At 41.7% G+C, this 27,478-nt stretch overlaps 2 protein-coding genes across 9 annotated transcripts in view; one reads left to right on the top strand and one right to left on the bottom strand.

The window, feature by feature from the left end:
* FLVCR1 (FLVCR heme transporter 1) overlaps window positions 1-8,511 on the bottom strand; it is a 107,845-nt gene extending 99,334 nt beyond the window's left edge. For both annotated transcript variants that reach the window (XM_033938722.1, XM_033938724.1), the window contains exon 1: window positions 7,819-8,511. In XM_033938722.1, coding sequence (XP_033794613.1) covers window positions 7,819-8,478 — 660 coding nt within the window. In that variant the 5' untranslated portion in view covers window positions 8,479-8,511. The remainder of the gene's footprint in view (window positions 1-7,818) is intronic.
* A 153-nt stretch (window positions 8,512-8,664) lies between these two features.
* LOC117357731 lies at window positions 8,665-26,315 on the top strand. Of its 7 annotated transcripts, none has more exons than XM_033938726.1 (5): window positions 8,695-8,800; window positions 17,195-17,307; window positions 22,442-22,548; window positions 25,185-25,256; window positions 25,483-26,315. In XM_033938726.1, the coding sequence occupies exons 4-5, from the start codon at window positions 25,230-25,232 to the stop codon at window positions 26,098-26,100; spliced, it is 645 nt and encodes a 214-aa protein (XP_033794617.1). In that variant the 5' UTR covers window positions 8,695-8,800; window positions 17,195-17,307; window positions 22,442-22,548; window positions 25,185-25,229; the 3' UTR covers window positions 26,101-26,315. The 7 variants fall into 7 exon arrangements, with proteins under 7 accessions (XP_033794616.1, XP_033794622.1, XP_033794617.1 ...); XM_033938727.1 differs by lacking the exon at window positions 8,695-8,800 and adding an exon at window positions 8,845-8,907; XM_033938728.1 differs by lacking the exon at window positions 8,695-8,800 and adding an exon at window positions 8,872-8,940.
* Window positions 26,316-27,478: the final 1,163 nt, after the last annotated feature.

Here is a 27,478-nt window from a genome sequence, read left to right as displayed (position 1 = left end):
ATATGAGCCTTTCTTGGGCACAACAAAATATATGGAGCATCTGCCCAAGCCTGAATCTTCGGCTGGCACAGACTATGGCCTGAATATCTAACAGCCTCTGAACTATAGTGGCAACTTTGCTTGCTTTCTCAGGTCGCCCTGCCGGGGAGTACACAAACCAGTACACATCAAGGGCTGGACAAATTTGAGCTTGTAATGATCTGAATGAGCTCCAGTACCCAAGAATCTGATGAAATCTGTGCCCAGGCTTCTGCATAGCCCAACAGCCATCCCCCTATCTTCAGGGGAACCACTCCAGACCTGGCGTCATTGTGTTTTTTTATAGGTTGTACCAGAATAAGAACTGGAGGCCTGGTTCCCCTGGGACCTTAGAATCTCTATCTGGATCTCCGAGAGGCTCCTCCTGAGAACTGCTGAAAATGCCTAGAGCCACAAAATTAGACTATCTTGAGCCTCTAGAGGCACAGTCTGCTGTCAAGTAGAGATTTCGGCCAATGATCTGCCATGCTGGTTATCCAGCCACTTTCCTTACATTTGTCCCCTTAAAGGAAGTCTGCTGAGGGTAGCTGTAGAAGCAGAATCTCCTGCTCATTGCCTGATCTAGAGGATTCTGTGGGCTGAGATCAAATAAGCCAAAACTTTGTTTATGACTGATGATGTCGTAGAGAGCATTGGCTACATAATCCACTCCAGCTAATAGGAGCTGGAGTAAGGGCTCGTCCTCTGTCAGCTCAAGACTTCGCAACCTGTTATGACAGGCGCATGTCACAAAGGAAGCTGCTGCAGCTGATTTGATTCCCAAGGCCAGTGCTTCAAATTATCAAGGCCAGTGCTTCAAAGAATTACATCCATTGTTACTCCATGTCCCTGCGTTTAGGATGACTGCCCTTCCAGGGCTCTGGAAGATATTTATTCCCAAAGACACTCCTCCCCTGACCATTCCTCAGCCCTAGAGAGCAAAGGGAAGGCTAAGTTGACTGCTCTCACCCCACTTTCACAAACTGCACAGCATGTGGCACAAAGTCGCTCTTTGGGCACTCATCCAGTATAAACCTGGCATGAATTAGAGGTAAAGGAGCCTGAAGACTACATCCCTACCATTTTTGAGGCAAAATGAGGCGATTTGAAGCATCTGGAGAACTTTTTTAAAAATCTGGAAATTCAAGTTGGCTGCTGTGGAAGCGTTTTGGCACAAAAAAGGCTTCAAAATACTTTAACCAAAATTTTTAAAACAGTGCTTTTAGGATTTTGGAGGTGGGGAAACCTGAGGGAAGGTGCAGAAACATACAAGAAAACCCAGGTTTTAAAGACACTCCAATTATCCTCATAGGCTGCAACAACCTTATTCACTGTGAACTGTGCTGGAAATGGACTGCAGCCTGCCTCAGCTTCCAAATGTAGCTGAATCTATGAAAAGAAATCACTGCCTCAATAGACTGCTCCTCCAGCACTGAAACTTCAGGTTGCCAGTCTGACCAGTGTCTGACAGCTTCAAACCCCTGCGGACACAAAAGGGGGGAGGCAAAATCAGCCATTACCCCTGCAGGACCCCACTAGCTCCCAACAGATGCCTGATCCCCTTGCGATGCAGTAAGCGAGCAATGCTATAAGGAGAACAGACCACAAGCTTCAAAATGTTTCTGCAGGCTGACAACAGGTACCACAGAGAGATTGGCCTGTCAGATGCAGACTTCAGTCTGCTTCGCCTCCACGCAGGCAGTGCTGGACCCTCGACTAAGGGAACTCTTAGCACCAAGATCAGTTAAAATACCGCAAAAAAAACAAAACAAAGAAAAACAAAGCATACAGAAGGAAAAACTGAAAGGGGCAGCAGATCCCTCTAGTGCAGTGGTCACAAACTCAAACCCTTTGCAGGGCCACATTTTGGATTTGTAGGTCCTTGGAGGGCCTCAGAAAAAAAATAGTTAATGTCTTATTAAAGAAATGACAATTTTGCATGAGGTAAAACTCTTTATGGTTTATAAATCTTTCCTTTTGGCTAAGTCTTAATAATAATATTGTAGTTTATCGCTAATGAGACATATGATCAAGAAACTGTTTTATTTTACTTTTGTGATTATGATAAACATACCGAGGGCCTCAAAATAGTATCTGGCGGGCCACATGTGGCCCCCCGGGCCGCAAATTTGAGATCACTGCTCTAGTGAAAGAGGAGGGATTCAAAAGCTGGAGGGATTCCTTCTGCATAGCTCGCAAGTATTGGGATATTACCCTTCCATCCAGAATAACACACTTATTGCACTAGGAGATATATTAAAGCAATCAAGCATCAAAAATTGAAGACCAGCATATGCTTTCAGTCAAAGCATCAACACAAAAAGATGATTATGGAGATACACCTTTCCAGGCCACATGCTAGACACTGGTTTCTCCACACAAATGAGTCTTACTGTACAATTGAAAAATGTCACCGTTTTCTCACTACCTTACCGTTTTCTCACTGTCTAGACAAACCCTCTTCCCATCATTCCTTGGCTTCTCAACTGGTTATAATAATCACCACTTCTTATCCAGCTAGATAAATTTATAGTTTGTTTATATTACTCTTTACTTATTCTATACTAACTCAGAAACCAATGCAGAAAGACAAGTGAGAGGTATGGCTTTTACAAACAAAATTAACTAAAAAAAAAAAAATCCCAAGTCACATAGTAAACAATGAACATGCAAAATGCTGCCACATTAATCTGCAGCTCATTGCAAAATGTCACCTTTCCTGTCAATGCTCATGCACTGATACAAAGTGAGGACAAGCCACGGGCAAAACAAGCATTCTGCATCACGTCTTCGCCAACTGATGCCCTGATGAACTACTGTACTCTAACTTTAAAATTTCCTGGTGTCTAGTGGCACCTACTCCCACTCCTGGAGGGGGTGACTTTCCCCATCCTTACACATTCACAGACTAAAGTAGCAATCACAAGCCTCTCACTCCACCTGCTTTGCCCTCTCCTACCCACACCGGCGCTGTGGTGTAAACAAAAAAGACTTTTCCTCTCTGTTAAATCCTAGCTCACGTTCGTTCACGGTCTAATACCAGCTCTGGCTGGATACACATTTCAAATCTGACACATTGTAATCACAAAACAGAAAATAAAATTATTTTTTCTACCTTTCGTTGTCTGGTCATTATTCAAATCATGTTGGTCCCAGGTTCTGCGACAAACGTCTTCTGATAACTTGCTTGCCAGGGTCACTTGTCCATTTGTTATTTTCTTCTTTCTTCGTGGTAACCATCCATCTTCCATCTCTGTCCGCCCCTTCCATTTCCCTTCCCTCTCCCGGAGGTCTGATATCTTTCCTTTTTTCATCTCTGTTCCCGTAGCTGAAGCGATGGACTCCTACCATCCCCAGATACACCATCTCTCCTTTTCTCAACTACCCTTTCATCCAGTATCTCTCCCTCCTTCCCTACCAGCTCTCCCTTTCTCTTCCCAACTACCCTCCTATCCAGTATCTCTATCCCCCCACCATCCCTTGTGTCCAACTTCTCTCCCTTTCTATTCCTTCCCTCCTTAAATCCCATTATTCACCATCTCTCACCCTCTCCTGTTTTTAGATCCACTATTTCTTCTATCCCTCCCCCCCATCTTCTCTCTCCATGATCTCCCCAAGTCCATCTCCCCCTCCACCATCTATCTTCCCTCCTCCACCCTAGTGAAGAAACAGCATGTTTCTATTAAGAAACAGCATGAAACTATTAAGTTATCCAGCATAACATAACATCGTGCTTCTTAAACACTTAACCATAAGTTCTACATGGTTTACATAAGATTATAAACTAAAGACAATTTAAGAATGACAGAAAGAAATTATTTAACTAGCAGCAGTAACCTAGCAGCAGTAACAAAGTGAGAAGAGGTGGTGAGAAGATTATAAACTAAAGATAATTTAAGAATGACAGAAAGAAATTATTTAACCAAGTAATTTGAAAAAAGATAAGTTTTCAGTTGAGTTCTGAAATGTTTATAAGAACAGGCTCCAAGCAATAACAATCGAAATTCTCTGTCATATGAAGCTGCTTGGAATGCTAAAGTATGATCCAGAAATTTCTTGCTTTTACAGCCCTGTACTGAGGGAAAGGTAAACAGGGCATGAGATTTTCTACTATTCTTATACAATGCTAGAGAGAATCTATTAACCATGTAAAACGGAGCGGTACCACAAATATAACCTTATAGCAAAAGCAACCCAACTTAAAGAAAATACGAGCCTCCATTGGCAGCCAATGCAACTCAAAATAGAATGGAGCAACATGATCATATTTTTTAAGACTGTAGATCATTCTAATCGCTGTATTCTGAATCAATATGAGTCTAACCATGTCTTTCTTGGTAATTGTTAAATATATAATATTACAATAATCCAAAAGACTCAGTAATAAGGATTGAACATAAGAACATAAGCAATGCCTCTGCTGGGTCAGACCTGAGGTCCATCATGCCCAGCAGTCCGCTCACGCGGCGGCCCAACAGGTCCAGGACCTGTGCAGTAATCCTCTATTTATACCCCTCTATCCCCTTTTCCAGCAGGAAATTGTCCAATCCTTTCTTAAACCCCTGTACTGTACTCTGCCCTATTACTCCCTCTGGAAGCGCATTCCAGGTGTCCACCACTCGTTGGGTAAAGAAGAACTTCCTAGCATTCGTTTTAAATCTGTCCCCTTTCAACTTTTCCAAGTGTCCTCTTGTTCTTTTATTTTTCGAAAGTTTGAAGAATCTGTCCTTCTCTACTCTCTCTATGCCCTTCATGATCTTATAAGTCTCTATCATATCCCCTCTAAGTCTCCTCTTCTCCAGGGAAAAGTGACCCAGTTTCTCCAATCTATCAGCGTATGAGAGGTTTTCCATCCCTTTTATCAAGCGTGTCGCTCTCCTCTGAACCCTCTCGAGTAACGCCATATCCTTCCTAAGGTACGGAGACCAATATTGGACGCAGTATTCCAGATGCGGGCGCACCATCGCCCGATACAATGGCAGGATAACTTCTTTTGTCCTTGTTGTAATACCCTTCTTGATTATGCCTAGCATTCTATTTGCTTTCTTAGCGGCTGTTGCGCACTGTGCCGTCGGCTTCATTGTCATGTCCACCATTACCCCCAAGTCCCTTTCTTGGTTGCTCTCATTCAATAATATCCCTCCCATCGTATAGTTGTACCTCGGGTTTCTGTTTCCAACATGCAATACTTTACATTTCTCAACGTTGAACTTCATCTGCCATCTCGCCGCCCATTCCCCCAATTTGTTCAAGTCCCTTTGCAATTCTTCGCATTCCTCTGTAGTCCCAGCTCCAGCATTGTACCAGATTGTACCAGCATGAGACTTATCAAGTTATCCAGTTCCAGGGTGGATCCTTCAGACCAATCAGGGATAACTTGATAGGTCTCATGCTGTTTCTTCGCTAGATTGTTGTACCTTTTTTCCACCCTCATCTGTTCCTGCTTCCTCCAGATGTGAGCAGCTAGTGCCCTACTGATCTGTCTGAGTCTTGAAAGCCCTGTCAACTTAGAGAACCCAGGCTGGTTTACCATTAAGGCAAGACTAAGGCAGTTTGCTAGCAGCTTCTCAAGGGTGACAAAGAGCAGCACAATCAAAACTAAACAACAGATTCTGGAAGCCAAAAAAAGACTCAAAGAGAATCAACAGCTATTCTTTTACTTTCAGGGAGCTTGGGCATATACGTATAACATTTAAAAGTATGATGTCCAGTTATGCACTTTTACAGAAAGGTTCCAGAAGACATGGTGCTGGACCAATTAGTTTTGCTTTTTTACTTTATCAAAATCTCAAAGGGCAGTGAGGATGGTTCAGCTGAAGACTTCCAACCCTGAGGATCCCAAGCCCTTTGCTTAGGCCTGATTGGAGCTGGAGGGAGGAGCAGCTCCTACATGTTGTAACCAACAGGAAGTGAGACCAGAGCGAAGCACACTGAAAAGCAGCATCGGTGGCCTAGCTGGCCTCTGTTTTACTGGCACTGTGAATCAGCGCTAAGTCTGGTTGAAAACCGTGCGGTTGGCCTGGGCTGCTAGAAAACTGGCGGCTGCCCAGAAGAAATGCGTGGCTACAGGTCAGAACCAGGGGGAGAGATAGTCACGTTCTCTTTCCTGCATCTGGGATCGTGCGCGCAAGGGGAACAGTCAGCGCTTTCTCTCGTTAGCGTGCATTAAGGAAGGGATCTTTCATTATTACTATTTTTTTTTTTAACTTACTACTACTTTTTAGTGCTCCCTTTGCCGAAGTTCTTGCTTCTGATGTAACTTCCAATTTCGCAAAACCAGAAGTTACATTAGATGGGAGGACTCCAGCGGCAGAGGGAAAGCCCCTCTAGCAAGGGGGCCAACTTGAATCGGTAAGTTCGTTTTTTGTAAAACCGAATCGATTCACCTAAAGTGAATCGGGCAGCACTACAATGTACCAGTATCTGGTATGGATAGGAAGACTAGATAGGCATATGGGGGGGGGGGGTTGTTATCAGTATCTACTCCCATTGTATGTTTTGAAAGTGATTTGAGATATCATGTATAACATCTATGATATATTGATGAAAATTTTAAATAAAGGGTAATTGACAACAAAAATACCACAACATGCACACACAAACAGTTGCCATGTTTTAAGTTACCTTAATACAGTATAGATTTTGACAAGTTTCCAGGAGCCCAAAATTCCTTTCTTCCAGTCAGGACAGAACCTATACATTACCACACTACTTTGGCCAACAATTTATAAGTGTAAGCAAGAATCCTTGGGTTTAACTAGCAAACTTTTCAACTTATTTTGTGAATCTATTGAAACCATGTGTAATAATAGAAATTATAAAGGCGGCATCATCATGTGGGAAAACTACACAGCCAAAGATTTTAGAATTCACGCAATCCTTTTATTTAACATTCCCACACCTTGAAAGGCTGCTCTGTTATTCATTATTATTCAGATGCAATTGGATTATCTTGTAGGCAGCAAACTTTTCATTCAACTCTGAAATTATTAATCTAGCACCACCTAGTAGATGACTCATTTCTCAGTGTCCCTCATTTAGTAAACACGAAATCTTGTTACACTAAAAGTAGGGTTTAGGGAGGACCTGTCTTTAATTTAAACTAATAGATCTTTAGCTTTATCCACTTTAATGGATAAATGGCAATTTAGATTATTGGATATTTTCCTAGCTATTACTATATAAATTATATTTTCAAATTATAAAATGAATCTTTACTAAATACTACTTTTTGGTGGTGTACTATTTTCATGATCCATAGCAATGAATTTAAAGCTGCTGAGAACTGATTATAGATTAATGATAAAATTTGGTCACCAATTCTTTCTTACCAAAAAATATAAGATATTCAGAGGCAGCCTTTCTTCATTTAATATTTCATATTTAAATGTTTTAATTTCCATCTTTAATTTAGAATGAGTACAATTGTTATTTGTAAACCATGCTTGACAATGTATACCCTCGTCATGTTGTATTGTTTTCCTAATGCTTTATTGTGTTAGTACATCAATAGTTTTGGAGTAATTTCCTCTGCAACGTTCTTTATTGTGTGCTTAAAAGTAGGGTTTAGCTTTAGGGCTGTTGCTGCTCTCAAAAGGCGTCCCTGATCTCCCCCCTCCCCTTACCCCCCAAAAATATTTTAGTTCTTCTCACCCAAATAACCTCTGCCGGTCTCCCTTTAAAAAAAGGGAGGGGACACAAACCCACACTTCCTCTGGGCACTCGCCCCCCCCCCCCCAAAAAAAAAAAACAATGTCATGCCCACTCTCTCCATACCCACGGTTTCCCCCAGCCCCGCACCTGGTTTCCGAGGACGGCGGTGGCACAGGCAGTGGACACCTCCTTGGGCCCGAACCAGACGGAGGCGACGTGCGAGGGCAGCCCCAGGATGAAGACCTGCGCCACCGAGCACACGGTCTGCGCCAGCATCGTGACGCCGAAGAGCGAGGGCCGCACGCTCGCGCACTTGAGCCACGCGCCCAAGCAGTTGAGGCCCGACCCCAGCAGGGCGGTGAGACGCAGCCCGCCGGCGTCCAGCAGCCAGGTGGCGGGGAAGATAAGCGGCACGTACACCAGCATGTAGACCATGGAGAGCCAGTCGATCTTGTCGTTGGTGACCTGGTAGAAGCGCGTGAACACGCTGGTGATGATGCTGTACTGGATCCACTGAAAGGCATTGACCAGGGAGTAGGAGCTGAAGACGGCCAGCACGACGAATCTCTGCGGGTAGAGCCTGGTCTGCGGTCCCTCGGGCTCAGTTACCACTGTCACATCCGGCAGCATAGCTTGGCGCTCCTCGTCCGGAGGCGACCCATCCCGCTCCTCGCCGGTGCCGGTCGCGGGGAGCTGAGCCATGCCGTCGCTCTCCTCCTCCTCCTCCGCCGCCGCCGCCTTTTCCTCTTCCCGCGGCGGAACGAATCCGTTCTGGTACTGGCACCCTAGCTTTGCGGTGACCACCATGGCTTTTTTTGTTTTACAGGCGCTGACACACCGCGTGTGTTGGAAGAAATAAGAAGAGGTTATGTGCACGCTGGGAAAAGATAATGTATAACAAACAAAATGCAACTTAGTTTCAATGCCTTCAACAACAACTTAAAAAAAAAAATTCGTATAACCACAGGCAAAGGCAACCCACATATGGGCGTCTGCCTCATTTCGCTAAGAGGCCAGAGCCTGCTCGCCCAAGCCGGCAGATAAAAATTCGTCAGCCAATCAGAGAGCCGAAAGACCGTCTCCGATGAACCAATTAGAAACAAGCAGCCACGGTGCAGCCTGTAAACAGGTAAGCCTAGGACAGATGGTTTCCCCAAACGGTGATTGGACGGTTCTGTGCAGACAGCTTACGAGTTGTGGTGCGATGGCTGACACGTGTAGTGCGAAAACCGGAAGGTGAAAGGGAGCCTGTGGCATAAGGCGTAGCAAGTATTCTATCTGTTGAGCAATGGAATTACGACACTAATTTTTTTTTTGCTTTTCTTTCCACTATGATTCCCAGAAAGATGTTCTGGTAGAAGCATTCAACTGACTGCTAGCATAAATTCCGAAGAACTGAGAAAATAACAGTGATATCTTCCTTGAAATACAAAGCTATTTCATAGGCTGTGAAGGAGGGTTCAGCCGTGACCCCCCCTTTATTTATTTTGCTCCACATAGCATAAGTAACAGTAAAGGAGGGGAATGGAAATTGATTTGTCTGCTCTTGTTTTTCCTTCCTCTCCCGTGTTCAAAAGGTGAAGGGTTTATTTCTGTAACGCCCCCCCCCCCTAACAGGACATTTCTGGGTTCGGGGGTCTCAGAAGGCAGGCTCCACCGGTCCCTAACTTCATTAGTGCATGGTGCCTCCACCTGGAGAAAATAAGGGCTCCTTTTATGAAGGTGCACTAGCGTTTTTAGCACAGGCACCAGATTAGCACGCACTGGCCAAAAAACTATCGCCTACTCAAGAGGAGGTGGTAGCAGCTAGCGCGTGTGGCATTTTAGCGCACACGATTCCGCACGTTAAGGCCCTAATGCACCTTCGTAAAAGGAGCCCTATGTGTTAGCGATGGGTTCACCCTCTTCTCACCCCACAAAAATCCAAAAAAAGCTTCTGTGAACAAAGTTGGCTAATAAATTAAACTGATTTTTTTAACTATGTACATAGGCCCTAATCATAAAACAAATTGTCAAGACACAATTCCAATGCTTCCACACTTAAACCAATACTTGTGCAGTTAATTCAACAGCCCCATAGGCACCAGCTCTGTGGGTGCCCAAGTACCCCCAATATTTTTGGGACCTCATGTGATCAGGGCCATTGTGCGGTCCAGGCATCTCTTCTCCTTCTGTCCCTCTACCTCCCTTCCCCTTACCTTCCTGGTCTCCTTTCAAAATCAAATCTTCTTTTTTGGAGGATCCCTAGCATGGCAGCCATTCTCACACACTGCTGGTGCTGCCCCTAAGCTTTCCCTCTGCCGTAAATTGCCCATCCCCCCCGCCACAACTTCCTGTTTTCTCCTGGGTGGATTGCGGTAGAGCGAAAGCTTCGGGGCAGTGTTGGCAGTGCTCAGAAATAGAAGGGGAGAGAGAGAGGGAGGAGATGGTGCACAGGGATTGAGGGGAAGGGGAGAGAGGGGTGGACAATGCCCCCAGACTTCATACAGTATCTCTGGTGTAGCTGCAGCAAAACTCAGTCACACACTTCTTTTCTCTTATGGGGTGGAGTCAGCTCTGCCCCGGGCCTGACCATGTTCAGCTGTTCTTCAGAGAATTCCCAGCAAGCTGCCCCTGGGCAGTTTTTTTCCCCCTCTGATGTAGCTGCAGAAAAACTCAAAATCACACATTTCTCTGATGCTGGCCTGACTACTCTGAAGCACAGCTCAGAGTTACACACTTCTTCACCACCGGACTTTTCTCTCAGCACCCCAGGATGATGTTGCATACTTCTCCGTAACTGCTGTTTGCTGACCAAGCTGCAGCAAAACAGTCACACACTTCTCTGACGCTGGCCTCTGCCCAATCATGCTGCAGCAAAACTCAGTCACACACTTCTATGATGCTGGCATTTGCCCGACCACGCTGTGGCAAAGCAGTCACATCTCCGAAGTTGTGAGTGCCAAACCCACGAATATGGAGAGAGACCTATACTACTATTTATTTCTTTAGTGCTACGAGACACCCGCAACGCTGTACATTAAACACATAAACTTGCTCTGAAACAAGTCAAGAACCAACAGCCATGCAGTGACCACCAACGCCTGTGCTAAATTTGTGCTGGCAGTGTGTAGAATAGAAAATTATTTACCACTGATTAGCAGCCTTGCAAGATCATCGCCAGGATGTGCTAGCCTATGACAAGAGATTTGAAAGATTGGCAGTATAGGAGAAAGAACAATGGAGCAGAGTGCTGAGTGCTGAGAAATCCAAAATGAGCTAAACAGGAGCAAGAAGAGATAATAGATGGAGAAAGCTTGGATCTCCAGTGGTACAAATAAGTGGTGGCATTATGGTAGAAACAGCTTATGGGGGGGGGGGGTAAAGAAGACAGGAGGACTCCTGCTCCTACCACCCACTTGTTATGAAATCCCCATCAATACAGCACACCTGTACTTGGCCCAGAAAAATTAGAGGAAGCATTGATTAAAGCTACAAATACATGCATGCAGTGAGGTATGAGCTCCTTTCTGTCTTTTTAGCAAATAATAGTGTATATTTCCTTTTCTATGTTACTTTTATTTTGTATAATTGTTTGCTGTAACTAATCAAAAGTAATAAGTATGTAATTAAGCCAGATATACTAACAGCGCTGCCTATGTCTAGCAGCACTATAGAAATTATAAGTAGTAGTAAGTTAAGCCTCTCTTCTCTGTACCCATCTATACTGCCAGCTCAAGACTCCATCCTTTCTATCTTGCTGCACCGCATCCCTGGAACGGTGATGGGACAAAAGCGCACCGTACAAAGCCGCGCCGACATTTCAGCCCAGACAATTGTGTGCAAGACTCCAGCGTGCTGCTGTAAAAGTTAATTTTAAAGAGCTCCGATGGGGTGTGTGGGTAAGAACCCCCCACCTTACTTCATACTGTTCGCGTTGCCATTGGCTGCCGTTGGGGGTATGTGGAGGGTGCAACCCCCCACATTATACAGAAAACTTAACTTTTTCCTAAAAAAAAAAAATAATCAGGAAAAAGTTGTTTCCTCTATAATGGGGGTTCCAACCCCCCCCCCCCAACGGCAGCACGAACACTATTAAGTAACCCCTCACACCCCGTCGGAGCTCTTTAAAATTAACTTTTCCGGTGGCGCACTGGAGTCTTACGCACAATTGTCTGGGCTCAAATGTTGGCGCGGTTTTGTCCCGCACGCGAATGACCGTGAACCCCCTGGAACAGATTGCCTGAGTTGGCAAGATTCAAATCTAGGCTAAAAGCCCACTTTTTCAAGGCTGCTTTTAACTCCTAACTTACACTCAGCTGTAAATTACCCATCTGTTTTATCATTCCCTCTCTGAGAAATTTCCTAACCCCTATTTGTCCTGTTTTTCTGTTTTAATTAGATTGCAAGCTCTATTGAGCAGGTGTTGTCACTTACTTGTTTAATGTACAGCGCTGTGTACATCTAGCAGCACTTTAGAAATGATACATAGTAAAGTCAGTACGTCAACAGAATACAGTTATACTGGTTCACTTTATGAAGTCTTACATATGATCACTAAATAAGAATGAAAATTTATCCTTTCAGAAATGCTTCAGGAGAATTTGGAACTATTTAGAACACCAGATAAACTTTTCAAATGAGCATTCAGAATTAGCAAATAAATTGTAGGTCACCATTGCACTGTGGTGATTTTTAAACTTTTTTTTTTCCATTAACAGATGAGCTTTTCAGCAGGTACATATTCTTTCTTTCCCTCAAGTACTTCATTGTCACTACTTGCAGTTTTCTTTTTAAGGAGCCTGTTTAAAATGGTTCATAGACAATTGCGCGTGGTCAAAGAGGCGCGGACAATTTAGCGCAAGACAACTGAGCGTGAAGACAACTGAGCGCAAATGCAACCTAGCGCAAGACATTTGAGCGCAAGACAATTCAGCACAAATTATTTTCTGTAATATGCACGAGCGGGACAACTGAGCACAAGACAACTGAGCGAGAGTCATGTGAGCGCCGGCAAGTGGACGCAAGACAACTGAGCGAGAGTCATGTGAGCGCCGGCAAGTGATCACAAGACAACTGAGCGCCGGCAGGTGAGCACAAGCCAATTGAGCGTGAGACAACTGAGCGCCGGCAGGTGAGCGCAAGACGCGCTCAGTTATGGTTGCGCTCACTTGTCTTGCGCTGAGTTATCCTTGCGCTCAATTGTCTCGCGTGCTATTGTCTTTGCGCGGTATTTTCTTTGCACTAAGTTGTCTTCATGTTTTTGTCCGCGCGCTATTGTCTTGCGCGCATTTGATCTGTCACCGTTTAAAATGGTATGCTACTGTAGGTTTCACTAAATAGCAGTATCCGAGTACCACAGTTTAGTCAATTCCGTGATAGCTATCTGCATGTTCCTAACTATTGGGCTTGCCGTAGCCACAATATTTTAAAGAAGCTGCAAGTCCCTGTTAGATCACCCCTCGCCCCCTGATGCCATCATCCCTGATGATATGTAGTCAAACCTGTGACCTCCTAGCTAGGTCATGAATTTGTTTTGCTTAAATTAAAATTTACAATCTGCAATCAAGCAATCCACTTGTGCAAAAAAAACTGTAATAAAAGGCTTCTTTTACAAATCTGCGCAGCAAACATTCCAACGTCCAGTAATTAACTATGGACGTTGGATCGATTACCACAGCAGCAGCCACTAGCGTGGCTTTGTAAAAATAGGGGTGTGTGGGGTGTGAATAAGAATAATACATAAAAAGATAACAAGCAACTCAATTAACCAATCCAGCTCCAACCCTCAGGTTAGGGGAATTCAATACTTTCTGGGAAGAAAAGTCAAAAACAGTAACAAAATAAATAAAGCAAAAGAAATTATTTTAGTTAACCTCCAATCCAGTCCAGAATACACGAAGTTCCTTAAAGTTCAGCATCATTAAGAGGGTGTAAGCTAACTGCAGAAATAGCCTTGGCAGCCAAAAGACTGATGTTTTTTTAAAGTCTTCTTATCTAACAGACTGAAATGCTACAATACATTTACAGAGAGATCATTTTTCTTATGTCCCACCCAACAGTGACACTTACAGAAGGGAAAAATAAATATCACATCCTCCTTTTCTGATTTTTTTGACACATCAGGAAACATCAACATTTTACCATTTAAGAATAATGTGCTTTTGTTCCTAACAGTGGCATAGTCAGACAGCCAATTTTGGGTGATCCTGAACCCAAATTGGGTGGGCACAATATTTTCTTTACCTATTCCCTACCCTGGTACCTTACAACTCAAAATATAAATGCTTTAGCTAATGAGGATTCCCAAGCTCTGTCAGCTGAAGATTTCCTCTGAAGGCCATAACTCTACCAAGTTTGGTAGACAGCAGCAATATCTCTGAACCACCAATATCGGCACCTCACACATGAGGTGAGTTGGTTACTCAAGGATGGTACTGCACACTGCAGAGCTTGGTAGAAGGAATTCTGGCCGCCTTTGGAGGAGATACTCAGCTGGCAATGCTTGGAGATTTCCATCAGCTACAGCAAGGGTCAGGTGTTAGACATGCTGGGGCCCAAGTCAGAAGATAAAGGAGGGGCTGTCCCCATCCCCTCTCTTCTCTGCCTCCCCCTCCAATTTCCTCATCTGCCATTACTATCATACCAACAGACCCTCACCAAATAAACTAAACCTTAGGCTTATATACCGCATCTTCTTTATAACAATAGAGCTCGGCAAGGTTTTCAAAAATTAGAAAAGAGAACAAGTACAATATGAATTTGGAATAGTATGGAGAGGAGCGGAATTTACAACTTTGAAAATAGCCAAGTTTTCAGATGTTTTCAAAATAGTTGGAAAGAGTCTAGATCATGCAGTTGAACAGAAAAATTGTTCCACAACTCAGTAATTTTGAAAAGTAGAAATTTCCCTAGTTTGCCAATGTAGATAACGCCTTTCGATGTTGGAGAGGACAATTTTGAGTAGATCTGGCAATATCAGATCTTACAGAATTCCAGGACAGGGGAATTAAAGGGGGAAGAATGCCATGCAAGATCCTGAATGTTAAGCAGGCGCATTTAAAATAAACCCTGGAAATTATTGGAAGCCAATGAAGTTTTTGCAGAAGCAGAGAGACATGATCAAATTTACTTTTTGCAAAGATCAACCTGGCTGCAGTATGCTGGATCAAATACAGAACAAGGGATCCCAAAATTGAACAGAAGAAGGTCTTTGTGATCGAAACACCGGCCGTGTCGGGTCCATACTACAACACTTTTACTGTGTATTAATTGGTTTTTTTGAACTGCACCATTTATTGTGAAGACTTTTTAATAAACAGTCTAAAGCAGTGTCTCTCAAACATTTTTAGCCCTGGCACACTAAACGGAGCAAAAAATTTTCCAGAGCACATTATAATTGAAATTGCAAAACCAACAAAAAATTAAGTTCCAAGTTTATTAAAATTTGATATCCCGCCTTATCAGTATTCAAAGCAGTTTTACAAAATTTAAAATGCATCATAACAACATCAAATAGGGGAATAAAGCATTACCTATGACAAAAAATCATGAGACCAAGACATAAGAATAAACAGTGACCTGAGAGTTATTTATTTTAAAGTTCTTTAAGCCATTTATGGGTAATTGTGACAACAGTGAAACTAAAGTAGATAGAATAGAATTGCTGATCAGTGCAATAGATGTGCTCGTTTTTGAGTGCAAATTAAAATACGGCTCGATAGTTGACAAGCAAACACATTTCATCATCCACCATCTGCTTCTGTTCTCTTTCTTTCAATTTAATTTCTGTAAGAGCTGAAAATCCAAGTTTGCAAAGATAAGAAGATCCAAGCGGTAACAAAGCTTTGATTGCTTTGTTGCTCGAGTTAGGATAATTACTGCATTAAAAAAAATTAAATTACTCGCTGTTAGTTTTCAAGGACCAAGAACATCAAAGAATGATGCTTGTCTGGGCAGTTATATCCTTAAGCACCCAAATGCTCTTAACATTGTCAGACTGTTGCGTATACGACATTCATGTCATCTATTTTAGTCTATATTTATGAAGGGAATTTTTAAAAATAAAGTAAAATTCTGGAATCTCTCATAGCACACAGTTTGAGAGACACTGGACAATAGAATCAAGATCATTGATTCCACAGTTTTCCGTGTTTGGGGTTTTCCCCCTTTACTACTGAACACAATACTAAGACATCTTGATGTTTCCTTTTTAGCTCTTTCCTCTCTTTTTTCTTTACTGTTCTCTTTTCACTCAAATTGTACCCTCTCTCATCATTCTCCCTTTTACTTTTCAGCTATCAAATTGCATTTCCTCTCACCCACTAGCAAAAAAACCACCATAACTGTATCCACAGAAATTCCAAATACTGAAGCAACACTGTCACATTCAAAACCTCCAATGAAACACTATTTCTTCTTGTCATTGGGAAAATTTTTTTAATAGGCATATAATAGACTAACAAAAGGTGGAAGTTTGTCCCGAGGTATTTACAGAACTTTCATTAAGTAATTCTCAGCATTTACTTTGCAAATACCGTAGGTAAGGAAGGAACATTTATTATTCTGAGATTAGCACACCCAGCATAGGTATCCAGTATCTCTAATTTAAATGTTATTGATGTTCAGTCAATTGATACCATAGTTTGGAGAACTTGACATGCCTGTACTTGTTCCACCTGTTATAACTAGGATTTAATGTCTTTATGCTAAGCTACAGTAGCTTCCAAAGCTTGAAAGAAGCCAATATGGCCTTACCCATATAACATTCAAAGTCATATAAAAAGGCTTTTGTAATAGAAAAGTAGGGAGAACTAAGGTCTTAGGAACAGGGGCACCCACCTCATCAGAATGGACTTCTGCCTGCACCAGGTTCAGGTAAAGCAGCAGCTTGAGAGGGATGAGCAGGCAGCTGTCCCTTACGTTTGCCTAAATCAGCACGATATACAAAGAAATGAAACAAACTGGAGCATGGCCTGACAGAGGCTAACTGGTTTCTGCCTTTTTGGATTCCCCTGCAGAGTTTTAATGTAGAGCGCTTGTTCTGCCCCTGGCAGCCTCATGCTGGTTTATGATATAACTAAGATGTGTTAAAGTTATTCTAACTTCATAGAATTGTAATGCTGCAGTCATTTCCTGCCATACTGTGTGACAAAGCATTGTGTGAAATGTAGTCTCATACTGCAGCCACTCCTGCTTACCTGTATAAGCCTTGTTTCTAGTGGTCTTTCTCGTAAAACCCCCCTCCTGTTTCCTCTCATCTAAACTTGGGTCTTTTGTCTCATTGCTGTACTTCCTGGTGACCTCTACAACCTTTGCTTTGATGGGTCTACAAAAGTATGACCTCTGCTAGCTACTGCCAAGCTAAGTCCCTATTAGTTTATTCTCTTCTGTTTCCTGGGTACTTCCTGAGAATCTTTTGTTTCAGAATCTCTAACATTTCTGCTTCCATCTTATACACATGTAGTTGTAGTCCCTGAACAAAGACCAGCCTTTTTTTTTTTTTTTTTATCTGGGGCCATCTGACTACACACAAACAATTCAGCATTTCATCTCTGGAACTTGGAATGCTTTACTATTTATTTTCTCACCTCTGCCACAAAGCTCCTGTTCTTCAAATCTTCATCTCCAGCTGCAATATTAAAAAATCTACCAACTGTGAGTACATCTACTATATTTATTTAATAAAGTATATTTCAGAAAATTATAAGGACTGCTGCGTGTGTGTTGGTGTGCTAAGGTTTAGCTTTCTGTTGAATATACTGCACGTCTGCTGAGAGAGTATTCAACTGAAGCAGCATGTATAAAGAGACAGATTAGTGATGTTCCCAGATCATAGAGTTTAAAAATAAAGTCACACTCCTTTCCTCTGCTTGATTAGGCACTACCTTTGTCATAAACCTCACCATGTTCCTTCTATGGGAAATCATACAAGACATGAGTTGTCAAGACATAATCAGTAGAAAACGATCCTCAGCTGTAAACTGATAGTCAATACTCTAATACGTCACAAACCATTTTGTGAACCCCTTCTTATATCAATAAATTTATTGTTCTTTAGGAAAAAGTTTAGGAAAAAAATTCAGAGGAACTAATTGACAGCAAAGTGGGTGTTGACATTAATGCTTCTAATATCAATCTTCAATCAGTATAAAAATATTCCCCTAGTTTTATGAAAATTGTTCATAAAAGTGTATTCATAATTATTTGAAATTAGCTTAAAAAGAATCCTGTTTGAAATTCATTGCATATAATCCAAATCCACCCAGCATTACCAGTATCTGGAAATATGTCAAATCTAATCCCCCTTGAAAAGGGGTATAGAACTTGTATATTTCTTTTTCTGTGTGGTATACACAATGAAAGCTGTTTGCATATTTTGGACAGGTGCTTATTTTGTACCTGGAGCAATCATTACCAGCTGCAGTGGGAATTGAACTCACATCAAGGTACTAAGCTGCTCTAATCACTAGGCCACTCCTCTACTCCATTATATTTTACTGTAGTAAGTCACTTTGAGCGTTTATGTAGAAGTGACAGATAAATTTAAATAAATAAAGAAAACAGTCCTCTGTAGTTTGTCATGATGCTGTCAAGTTTGGAGAGTGGGTTTGATATACGAGGTGCTACCCAAAAGTTCGGGGAATTCAATTGTAAAAAAAAATTTAAAAAAATTCCTTACCGAAACTCCTAGTTTCCACCATCTCCGTTGAAGTAGTCCCCTTGAGAGTGTATACAGCAATCCCAGCGTTTTCCCTATGAGTCCATGCATCTATGGAAGTCATCTTGGGTGGGTGCCTTGAGGACCTCCTGCGATTCTGCCTGGATCTCTTCAATTGTGTTAAAATGGTGCCCTTTCATTTTGGGGAATAGGGAAAAAAAATCACAGGGGACAAGATCAGGCAAATAGAGAGGGGACGTAATCACTGTAATGTTTCTGGAAGTCAGGAATTGTTGAACAACGAGTGATATGTGAGTGGGCGCATTGCCATGGCGGAGCAACCAATGCGTCTCATGTTCAATTTGACCAACAAATTTCGTTGAACTGTCCTGTATGACTGTCCTACTATCTCACAAACATCGTGGATAGTTTGCCTACGATCTGCAAGGATAGTCTCACAAACTTTTGCTATGGTTTCCAGTGGTGTGCTTGTTGACGGTTGTCCGGAACGGTCATCGTCATGGTCAGATGTTTGTCCATCCCTGAAGCGTTTGTTAACAAAGAAAGGTTTTGCTTTGGCACATGGCATTATCTCCAAAGGCTTCCTGGAGCATACAATGGATTTCTGCATTAGTTTTTTAAAGTTTGAAACAAAATTTTATGCAAATTCTTTGTTCAGTAAAATCCATCATATCGAAATCCACCGAGTCACTAAAACACAACCTTACAAAATCACACAGAACAAACACTCAGCTGCATGCCTGTACAGTATATTTAAATATTAAGTTATCTTCAAAGAGCATATAAAAAAAACTGCCTGGATTTACAGTGATGTGAAAATGTATTTCCCCCTTCCTGATTTTCCCTATTTATGTATCACACTAAATGGTTTCTAATTTGAAGAAACCCGAGTAAACACATAACAGTTTTTAAATTCCCAACACATATATCACTGACCCCTTAGTTACTCAAGCAACCAGTAGATCAAATGTAATTGAGAATTATATTCAGCTGATTGAACATAGGCTTGATTGCAACCAGCCCTATTGAATCTAAACCTCACTCTGTATTGAACTTAACCATTAAAGTGAAATAGTCATCACAAAGTTTACTCAGGTTCTCATTGGGTTAAAGATCAGAAACTATTCAGTGTGACATATGTGCAGTAGTGCTGCCCGATTCAGAAAAAAAATTTTGATTCGATTCAGCCTATTTGAATTGATTTTTCGATTCGATTTTACTTCCCAATTGGGTGTTTTTTTCAAACATCCTAGTGGGTTTATCTTATAGCCTCTTCACCCCATTTGCCCTCTCCTACCCACACAGGCGCTGTGGTGTAAACAAAATAAACAAAAAAGTTTGTTCTTTTTGCTCATTTTTTAAAGCTGATGTAGGGAAGCAATTAATTCATGTAAGAAGTGTGGGCAGGAATAACTAAGTACAGGGCCAATTATATTTTTTTCCGCAGACATTTATGGTTTTAGCAATACTGTTAGATTCACAGAAAGGGCACAGAACAGACAATTGCATTACTATGATAGGGAAAGAGGGAATACATATAGGAACAGCATAAGCCCTATTACCAGCTGAGATGATTATTAATACCCTGTGAGTAGTGGCTCGTGGCCAGCAGGGGGTGCTGTTTATGGGACGATAATGGAATGGATGTCGGAGTATGATAAGTGCAGTATTTTTTGTGGAGTTTTTTTCTACAAAAGGCCAGTTTTTCGTATGATTCTAGGTAATTCTAGTTAGACAAACATCTGTGTTAGTTAAGGACCACGCCCAAATAGAAGCGTACGGAAAAACAGGTGAATAAAAATTTAAATATAATGTAGCTAAGGCCAGAGAAAAATACACTAAGGATTAATATAAGGGAAAGCATAATAATATCTGTTTATGTACTTTGCTGTTGAGCCAAATCATGGTGGGAATCATGATTACATGGAATCCATTTTGGGTTCTCTGTTTGGACACCATCTTGTGCCAGTGATTAGTTTTCTGCCTTCTTTGTCCTCTCTGAGTTTTCCCGCTCCCAGCAGCGTGGTGTTAAGTAATACCACATGTACTGTAGACTGGCTAGGAAGATCAAGTGTCCTAAACTAAGAGATAAAATGCATTAAGTATGAATGTGTGCAAGGGGCCCCGAATGAACGAAGGAATGATTGATATATGAGAGATATATGAAAGAATGGTGTGTACTTAATTTCTAATATTTTATATATTTTAAACCTGAAGAAACACTAAGGAAAATCCTGAGGCAACATCTGGGAGTAATTAGAATCAGAGACTGTTGCTTCAGTCTCCAGCATAGGAAGGGGGGGCATTGGAAGCCCATGCTTATCACTGTGTGTAACATGAAGCTGTCAGCTTTCCTCTTCCAGACTAAAGTTACTGTCAATTTAGGGAGGGGCTGAGAATTTCTCAGCACCCTGTTAATAATTGTAGAATTCTTTTGAATATGTTAATGTTAATTCAGAAATCAAAAGTAATTTTCTGAAACTTTGTCTAACTTTTAAATGTGGAGGAATGTTTCTTTGTCCAACTTTAAGACCACCCATAGGATTGTTATTGGTTGATTATGATGATGATGTCACGAAAAGCCAACAGCATATAATAGGAAATTTGGAGCTAGTAAGATGAGACCGTTAGGAGAAGGCCAGTATTTTGGCACCTCTAACGATCTCCCATTAGCGCAATCGGTAAGCAATGATGCTGTTCTTTTGATCTAATAATGGAAAAATAGAAACAATAATTCAATAAATCTTGGTTATAATTTTTAAAACCTTGCGCTGGTGTCATTTTGCATGTATAATTATTTTCAAACCTGAAGCTTTCACAAATGGCGTCAATGACCCTTGCTCACCTGGGACTCCTATTAGATGATACTCACAAGAAGCCGGAGCAGGAGGTGCACACGAAGCTTCAGACGGTGATGTCAATTTACGTCACCCGAGCTGCTCACTCAAAGCAGTGGTGGTTGGGCAGGCTGGAGCACAGCTCCTGTACTCGCCGACCCCAGACCTCATCCTGCTCCTTCGTGGGCTTCTTCACCATAACGGCGGTGACAGACAATGAGGGGGGGGGGGACGCGGAACCATTTCTAGACTAGGCCCCCTTCTACTAAACCTCACTAGTGTTTTTTTTATCACCGGGACCGCGCTGAATGCTATGCGCAGTTCCCAACGCTCAAAGGAACTCTATGAGAGTCAGGATCAACGCACAGCATTCAGCGCAGCTCCCGGTAATAGAAACCGCTAGTGCAGTAGAAGGGGGCCTAACCTTCACTCGCCCACCATTTCCCTCACCAGCCGTGAGCCACCATAGAAAGTGGGGGAACTAACCTGCCCGCACGACCGCCCACCAATTACCTACCAGCTCTCTCCCCGAAGGGGAAGGGAGAAGGCGAGAGCAACACCCACTCACACACCTTAGATACAATCCATGCCACGCATAACCCCACCCTGAAGCAACAGCAGCCAATCCGTGGGCACCGAGTCGGCAAGGCCGATTTTTTTAAAAAGGGAATCCATTCAAATTGATTCACCCGAAGTGAATCTGTGAATCAATGTGAATCGGAAATCAGACAGCACTAATGTGCAGTAATAGGGGAAATCATGAGGTGTTGTGCTATAAAGTTTTATGCAAAAATCTTATAGCATGCAGCTCAATGCGGGGTGTGGCCATGAGTGGGTCAGGGGTATTCACTAAAGATGCGTGTAGTATTACTGAATACCGGGATCTGGGCATTACTTGTGCACCAGGATTTACATCAGAGCCCAGAGTTTTTGTGTGGAAATCAGTTCTAAAAGCTAGTCTGTAAAAGGCATGCAATTTAGAGCACTGTTTATAGAATAGCACTCGGCACAGATTTTTTTTCAGTGCCATTTTTCAAGCACCATTTACTGAATCTAGTCCTATTAAACCTGTAACCCATTCTGAACTCTTTGGGGACAACAGGATAGAAAACAAATTGAATAAATGTATGTGCGTTGATTCTCTCAGGCAGAACTCTTTCAAGATACGTTTGAAGTACACTTTAATACAATTGCAGAAAGTTTTTTTATAGAGCAGTGATTAGCAAGCTGAATATTGACATTAATGCCTCTGAGATCATTTCTTTCCTTCAAGAACGGCTGTGTTATAAAAAGCATCTGCACAAAAGAGTATTGACTTCCTTGTTTGGGACATCCACCGCACATGCCTTGAGTCCTCCTTAAACTTAAGGCAAATTCCTGGTAAGTTTAAGTTTAAGTTTATTAGGATTTTATATACCGCCTATCAAGGTTATCTAAGCGGTTTTTACAATCAGGTACTCAAGCATCTTCCCTCTCTGTCCCGGTGGGCTCACAATCTATCTAACGTACCTGGAGCTACGGAGGATTAAGTGACTTGCCCAGGGTCACAAGGAGCAGCACGGGGTTTGAACCCACAACCCCAGGGTGCTGAGGCTGTAGATCCAACCACTGCGCCACACACTCCTCCACGAGTAAGGGCAGAAGCAAGAGGAGATCCCCCCCCCTGCTCTCACTAGACCACAAGGGATTTATTAGTAAGCTTGAGGAGAGTCTGCGGTGGATTTCCGAAGCAGTCACTTTTTGCAATATTTAACTGGAATTTACAATCCGAGAACAGGACTTAACAGCTAGTGTTACCATATGACTCTAGAAAAAGAGGACAGGTTGAGATATCCGGATTTTACTTCCATTGAAAGCAATAAAAGTAAGGAGGATGGGGATTTATTTCCATTGAAAGCAAAGGAAATAAAACCCGGAGGTCTCGATCTGTTCTTTCTCTGGAGCCATATGGTAACCCTAGCTTAACCTTTAAAGTTAGAGTGCTGGTGTAGGAAGAGGTTTAGGAAGTTGCTCAGGGGTGGGAGGGCTTCGACATGTCTTTGGGAACCCATCAGATACATTATTTACCAATACTCTTGTGGAGAAGCTAGCTGCACATCTCGAGGCTTAATTTGCAAAGTTTACAAGCCAAAACAATTTTATTTTGTTTGCATAATAATAAGCAACTTTGTATGCATGACAGCTCATTGCTATTTTATTCATGTTGGGCCTGATTTGTTTGTGGTAAGTAGCTTTATCACTGGTGAATAAATGTTTAGGGAAAGGGAATGGAGATTTGTATACCACCTTTTTGTGGCTTTGGATTCAAAGTTGACATATTACTAGCAATTAGCATGCTTCATAAATAGGGGCTTGTTAGATTTTACTTAGCATTTTGATACCCATATAATAACCTTTTCAATTAAGTTCTATTGCTTTAATCAATAGTTTATTTCTAATTATCAGCACTGTTTATATTGGAGCTTGTGAGCCGAATGTATAATGCAGAGCCCTTATTTTCTGTTTCTAATGGCTTGGGCCCCACAAATTTCAAAAGTTTTAAATTCTTGATTTAAAAACTAGATTAAATCTTTGAATTGTCCCTTCAACACTTATGTGCCTGGAGTATTTATTATGTGTCCTTTCTAATAAAATAAATCAGCCCCCTGCTAGCAGAGATATGCTGATAATTTAACTGCAATGTTATTTATGTAATTTTCTATACTCTCCCAGGAGAGCTCAGAACGGTTTACATGAGTTTATTCAGGTACTCAAGCATTTTAATCTTAGAATTCTGTTCTACTGTCTATAACTAGTTAACCATCCCAGAGTGATTTATAATGAAAATCAATAAATGAATGTACAGTACTGCGTGAGTGACAGGTCAAAAGTGCGCGACGACAAAGGCGCGACGACAACCCAACGCAGGCAACTGAGCGCAAGGCGGAAGCGCACCAAAGAAAAACAGTATTTTAAAGGGCTCAGACGGGGGGTGTGGGCCTCCACTTTACTTAACAGAGATCGCGCTGGCGTTGTGGGGGGCTTGGGGGGGTTGTAACCCCCCACATTATACTGAAAATTTCACTTTTTCCCTAAAAAAGAGGGAAAAAGTTAAGTTTCCAGTAAATGAGGGGGGTTACAAACCCCCCACAACGCCGGCGCGATCTCTGTTAAGTAAAGTGGGGGGTGGTTCCCCAACAACACCCCCCGTCGGAGCCCCTTAAAATACTGTTTTTCTTCGGCGTGCTTCTGCCTTGCGCTCAGTTGTCTGCGCTGGGTTGTCAGCACGCCTTTGTCGTCACGCACTTTTGTCTATGAACTGGATGAACTTTGTACATTTCATCATGGCAAATGAGGAAGATGTGTCTGTGAGAGTACGCAGCATGGCTAATTGTTTCACCGCCGTAATAGTTCAAGAGTTTCATTACTGCAGTTTCCAAGTTTAACACAAAATTCATTCACATCCCTCTGATGTACTTTCCAATAAAATGCCCATTGTTGTGTAACTACTAATCGTGCCATCCTCGCTGGGGTAGAACTAAAGATGAGATCCAAAAGATCTCAAGGATCTAACCGGAGAATAAACTTTTAAAAGATTATCTAGATAGGGGGGTTAATGATAATAAATGATCCTATAAATCAAACACAAATATTTATAATTTGGACGATAATTTTTAAAGATATCTAGGCGTTTAAACTGTGTTTTTCACTGAGTTTAGGCACCCTACTTTGTTCTAAAAAAAACATCACCGTATAGAGAATCCAGGCCTAAATGTAAATCATTGTCATGCATATTCATTGTGGATAACCTGACTGGCAAGGGGATACTCCAGGACTGACTTGGGAAACACTGGTCTAGAGTTTGCTTTTGAAAAAGCCTAACCTTGATCCTGAAAATATAACTAGACCTGTTTCTCATCCTTTTGTTTTTTTTAAGAAGTCATAAAAACCAGTCCTTCTGAAGCTTACTGATTATCTAAGAAAGGTCATTACTCTTCATGTCAGACTGACTGACTTTTGTGCTTCTCACAACACAGGATCAGCCCATTCCATTATATTGATTGAAATATTACTCAATTTGGATGAAAAGCAAAGCAAACAAAGGAGAGGTCAGTGCTGTATCAAAAAGCAAAGCACAAAAGGGAGAAGCAGCACCAATAAATTTCACTGAATCATAAACTACATGTATGAGAAAAACAAAAAGTTATGCATAATAATGTTAAAATGTTATCATTATATTTTGTATGATATTTTTAACATTTCAACATTGTTATGCATCATTCATGTCTTTATGTACAATCTAGTAAATTATTTTGTCCCTTTCTTTTGTTTCAGCTTTGGGAAGCACTAAGTGAGGTAGGAGTGCCAACACACCTGATCAGGTTAATCAGATCACTCTACTACGATCAAGAAGCTACAGTGCGAACCAGGTATGGAGATACAGAAAGGTTCAAGATAAAAAGAGTACCAGACAAGGATGCATCCTCTTTCCTTTTCAACCTCTATGCAAAAGTAATTTTGAGGAAGTTGGACTTGGATGATTTGAGTATTGGGGTGGAAATATGTGGAAGAACCATAAGCAATCTGAGATACTCAGATGATACTACCCTGCTGGCAGAGAGTGAGAAGGACCTCAAGAATTTGATCCTGAAGCTGAAAGAAGAAAGCAAGAAGATGGAACTTTTCCTGAACATCAAGAAGACCAAAATCATAAATATCACCAACAAGAAAGTCCATATAAAGATCAACAATGAAGAAACAGAATTGGTTGACAGCTTCGTTTTCCTTGGGTCCCTCATTGATCACAGTGGTGGTTCGACAGCAGAGATTAAGTGTCGATTAGCACCGGGGCATGCAGCCATGGTTAGCATGGACCAAATATGGAAGTGCAAGGACCATCAGACAAAGGCCTATCACTGCCATTGTGTTCCCAATCACAACATATGGCTGTGAGACATGAATACTCATAAATGCAGATAGAAGAAAAATCTACATCTTCAAGCTGTGGTGCTAGAAAAGATTTCTACAAATCCCATTGACAGCTAGGGTCACCAACAAAGATGTTCTTGTTCATATAAACCCAGAATTGTCCCTGGAAGGCAAGATTACTAGACAAAAACTGACCTATTTTGGACAAGCGATGAGGTCAAATTCACTAGAAAAGGAAGTGCTACTCAGAATGGTCAGTGGTAAAAGGACGCAGACCAAAGGCCTGTTGGCTGGATACCATGAAGAATGACATGGGAATGAACATTAAGCAATTGAAAGAAGCTGTGGAAAACAGGGAAACATGGTGAGGATTGACCTACAGAGTATCCAAGGGTCGGATGAGACTGAATGGATAGTAGCAGTATTTGTTTCAGCATATTTGTCAACATTTTTTTTTACCCTGATACAGCCTACAGGAGAAACATCTGGCACATCTAAAATAGTGTGCTATGATTAGAATATAAAGTAGCCCAATAGTTTTCATTTCATGGTCGTTCCTTTAAAAAACAATTGTTTCTATAAATGCACTTCATACTGTATAAGATAATGTTTTTGAATTCAATGTTTATTGATTGAGTCTGTGGGATCATTATAGTTCTTTATTTGATACTGTATCCTCCAGACACCACTCTAGTGTCTTATCAGTTCCCCCTCACATTAACTATTTTTGTATTACAGGAGAAACATGGCAAATGCTGGATTTTGTATTGTGATTTTAAAGTTTGATTGACTTTTTATTAGTATTATAATGCTCTGTTTGATGGTCATTTAGCACTTCTCCCCCTTCAATTTGGATAGGGGCAAGAACATATTCAGTCTAATTAAACATGATTGCTGTCTGTGACCTTGATGATTGTGTCCTTGTCATTTCACGCCTTTATGAACTCTTCATGTCAAATGGTTTCAGTCCTTTCTTTCCAAGGGTTCCATTTCTGTGATTTGGAACTTTACTCTTTCCAGTTCGTATCCTCTCAAATGTGGAGTTGCCACCCTTTTCAACACTTTTCATACCCCACTAGCAACTCTGATCCAGATTTTTAACTTCAGGAGGGACTATTATGCCAAGTTACAGTTTGGAGTAAGTAAATTTAGTCATATCACCCCACTTCTCATAGCCCTCCTTGCTCCATCCATGGACCTCCCTGCCATTATCTGCATAGCAGCACTCAACAGTTGATACCCGCATAAGTGATTTTGAACAACAGACCAAAAGTACTGTATATAAAAGAACTAGCTGACATCTGCAAAACATCTGTGGCCAAAATGTCTGTGCACTCATATACCCCTTACCTCTGCCCTGTTTCTCTTTCCACTTTGCATCCCTTTCTGCTGTCCCACTGTT

This window comes from Geotrypetes seraphini, chromosome 3 (assembly GCF_902459505.1).
Source record: "Geotrypetes seraphini chromosome 3, aGeoSer1.1, whole genome shotgun sequence".
Classification (NCBI taxonomy): domain Eukaryota; kingdom Metazoa; phylum Chordata; class Amphibia; order Gymnophiona; family Dermophiidae; genus Geotrypetes; species Geotrypetes seraphini.
This window is presented reverse-complemented; position numbering and strand designations above follow the sequence as displayed.

Coding starts and splice junctions, on each gene's coding strand:
- LOC117357731 (XM_033938725.1), top strand. CDS start 8,756: ATGAACCAATTAGAAACAAGCAGCCACGGTGCAGCCTGTAAACAG. Junction 8,801..25,482: donor ACGGTGCAGCCTGTAAACAG/GTAAGCCTAGGA, acceptor CTTTTGTTTCAG/CTTTGGGAAGCACTAAGTGA.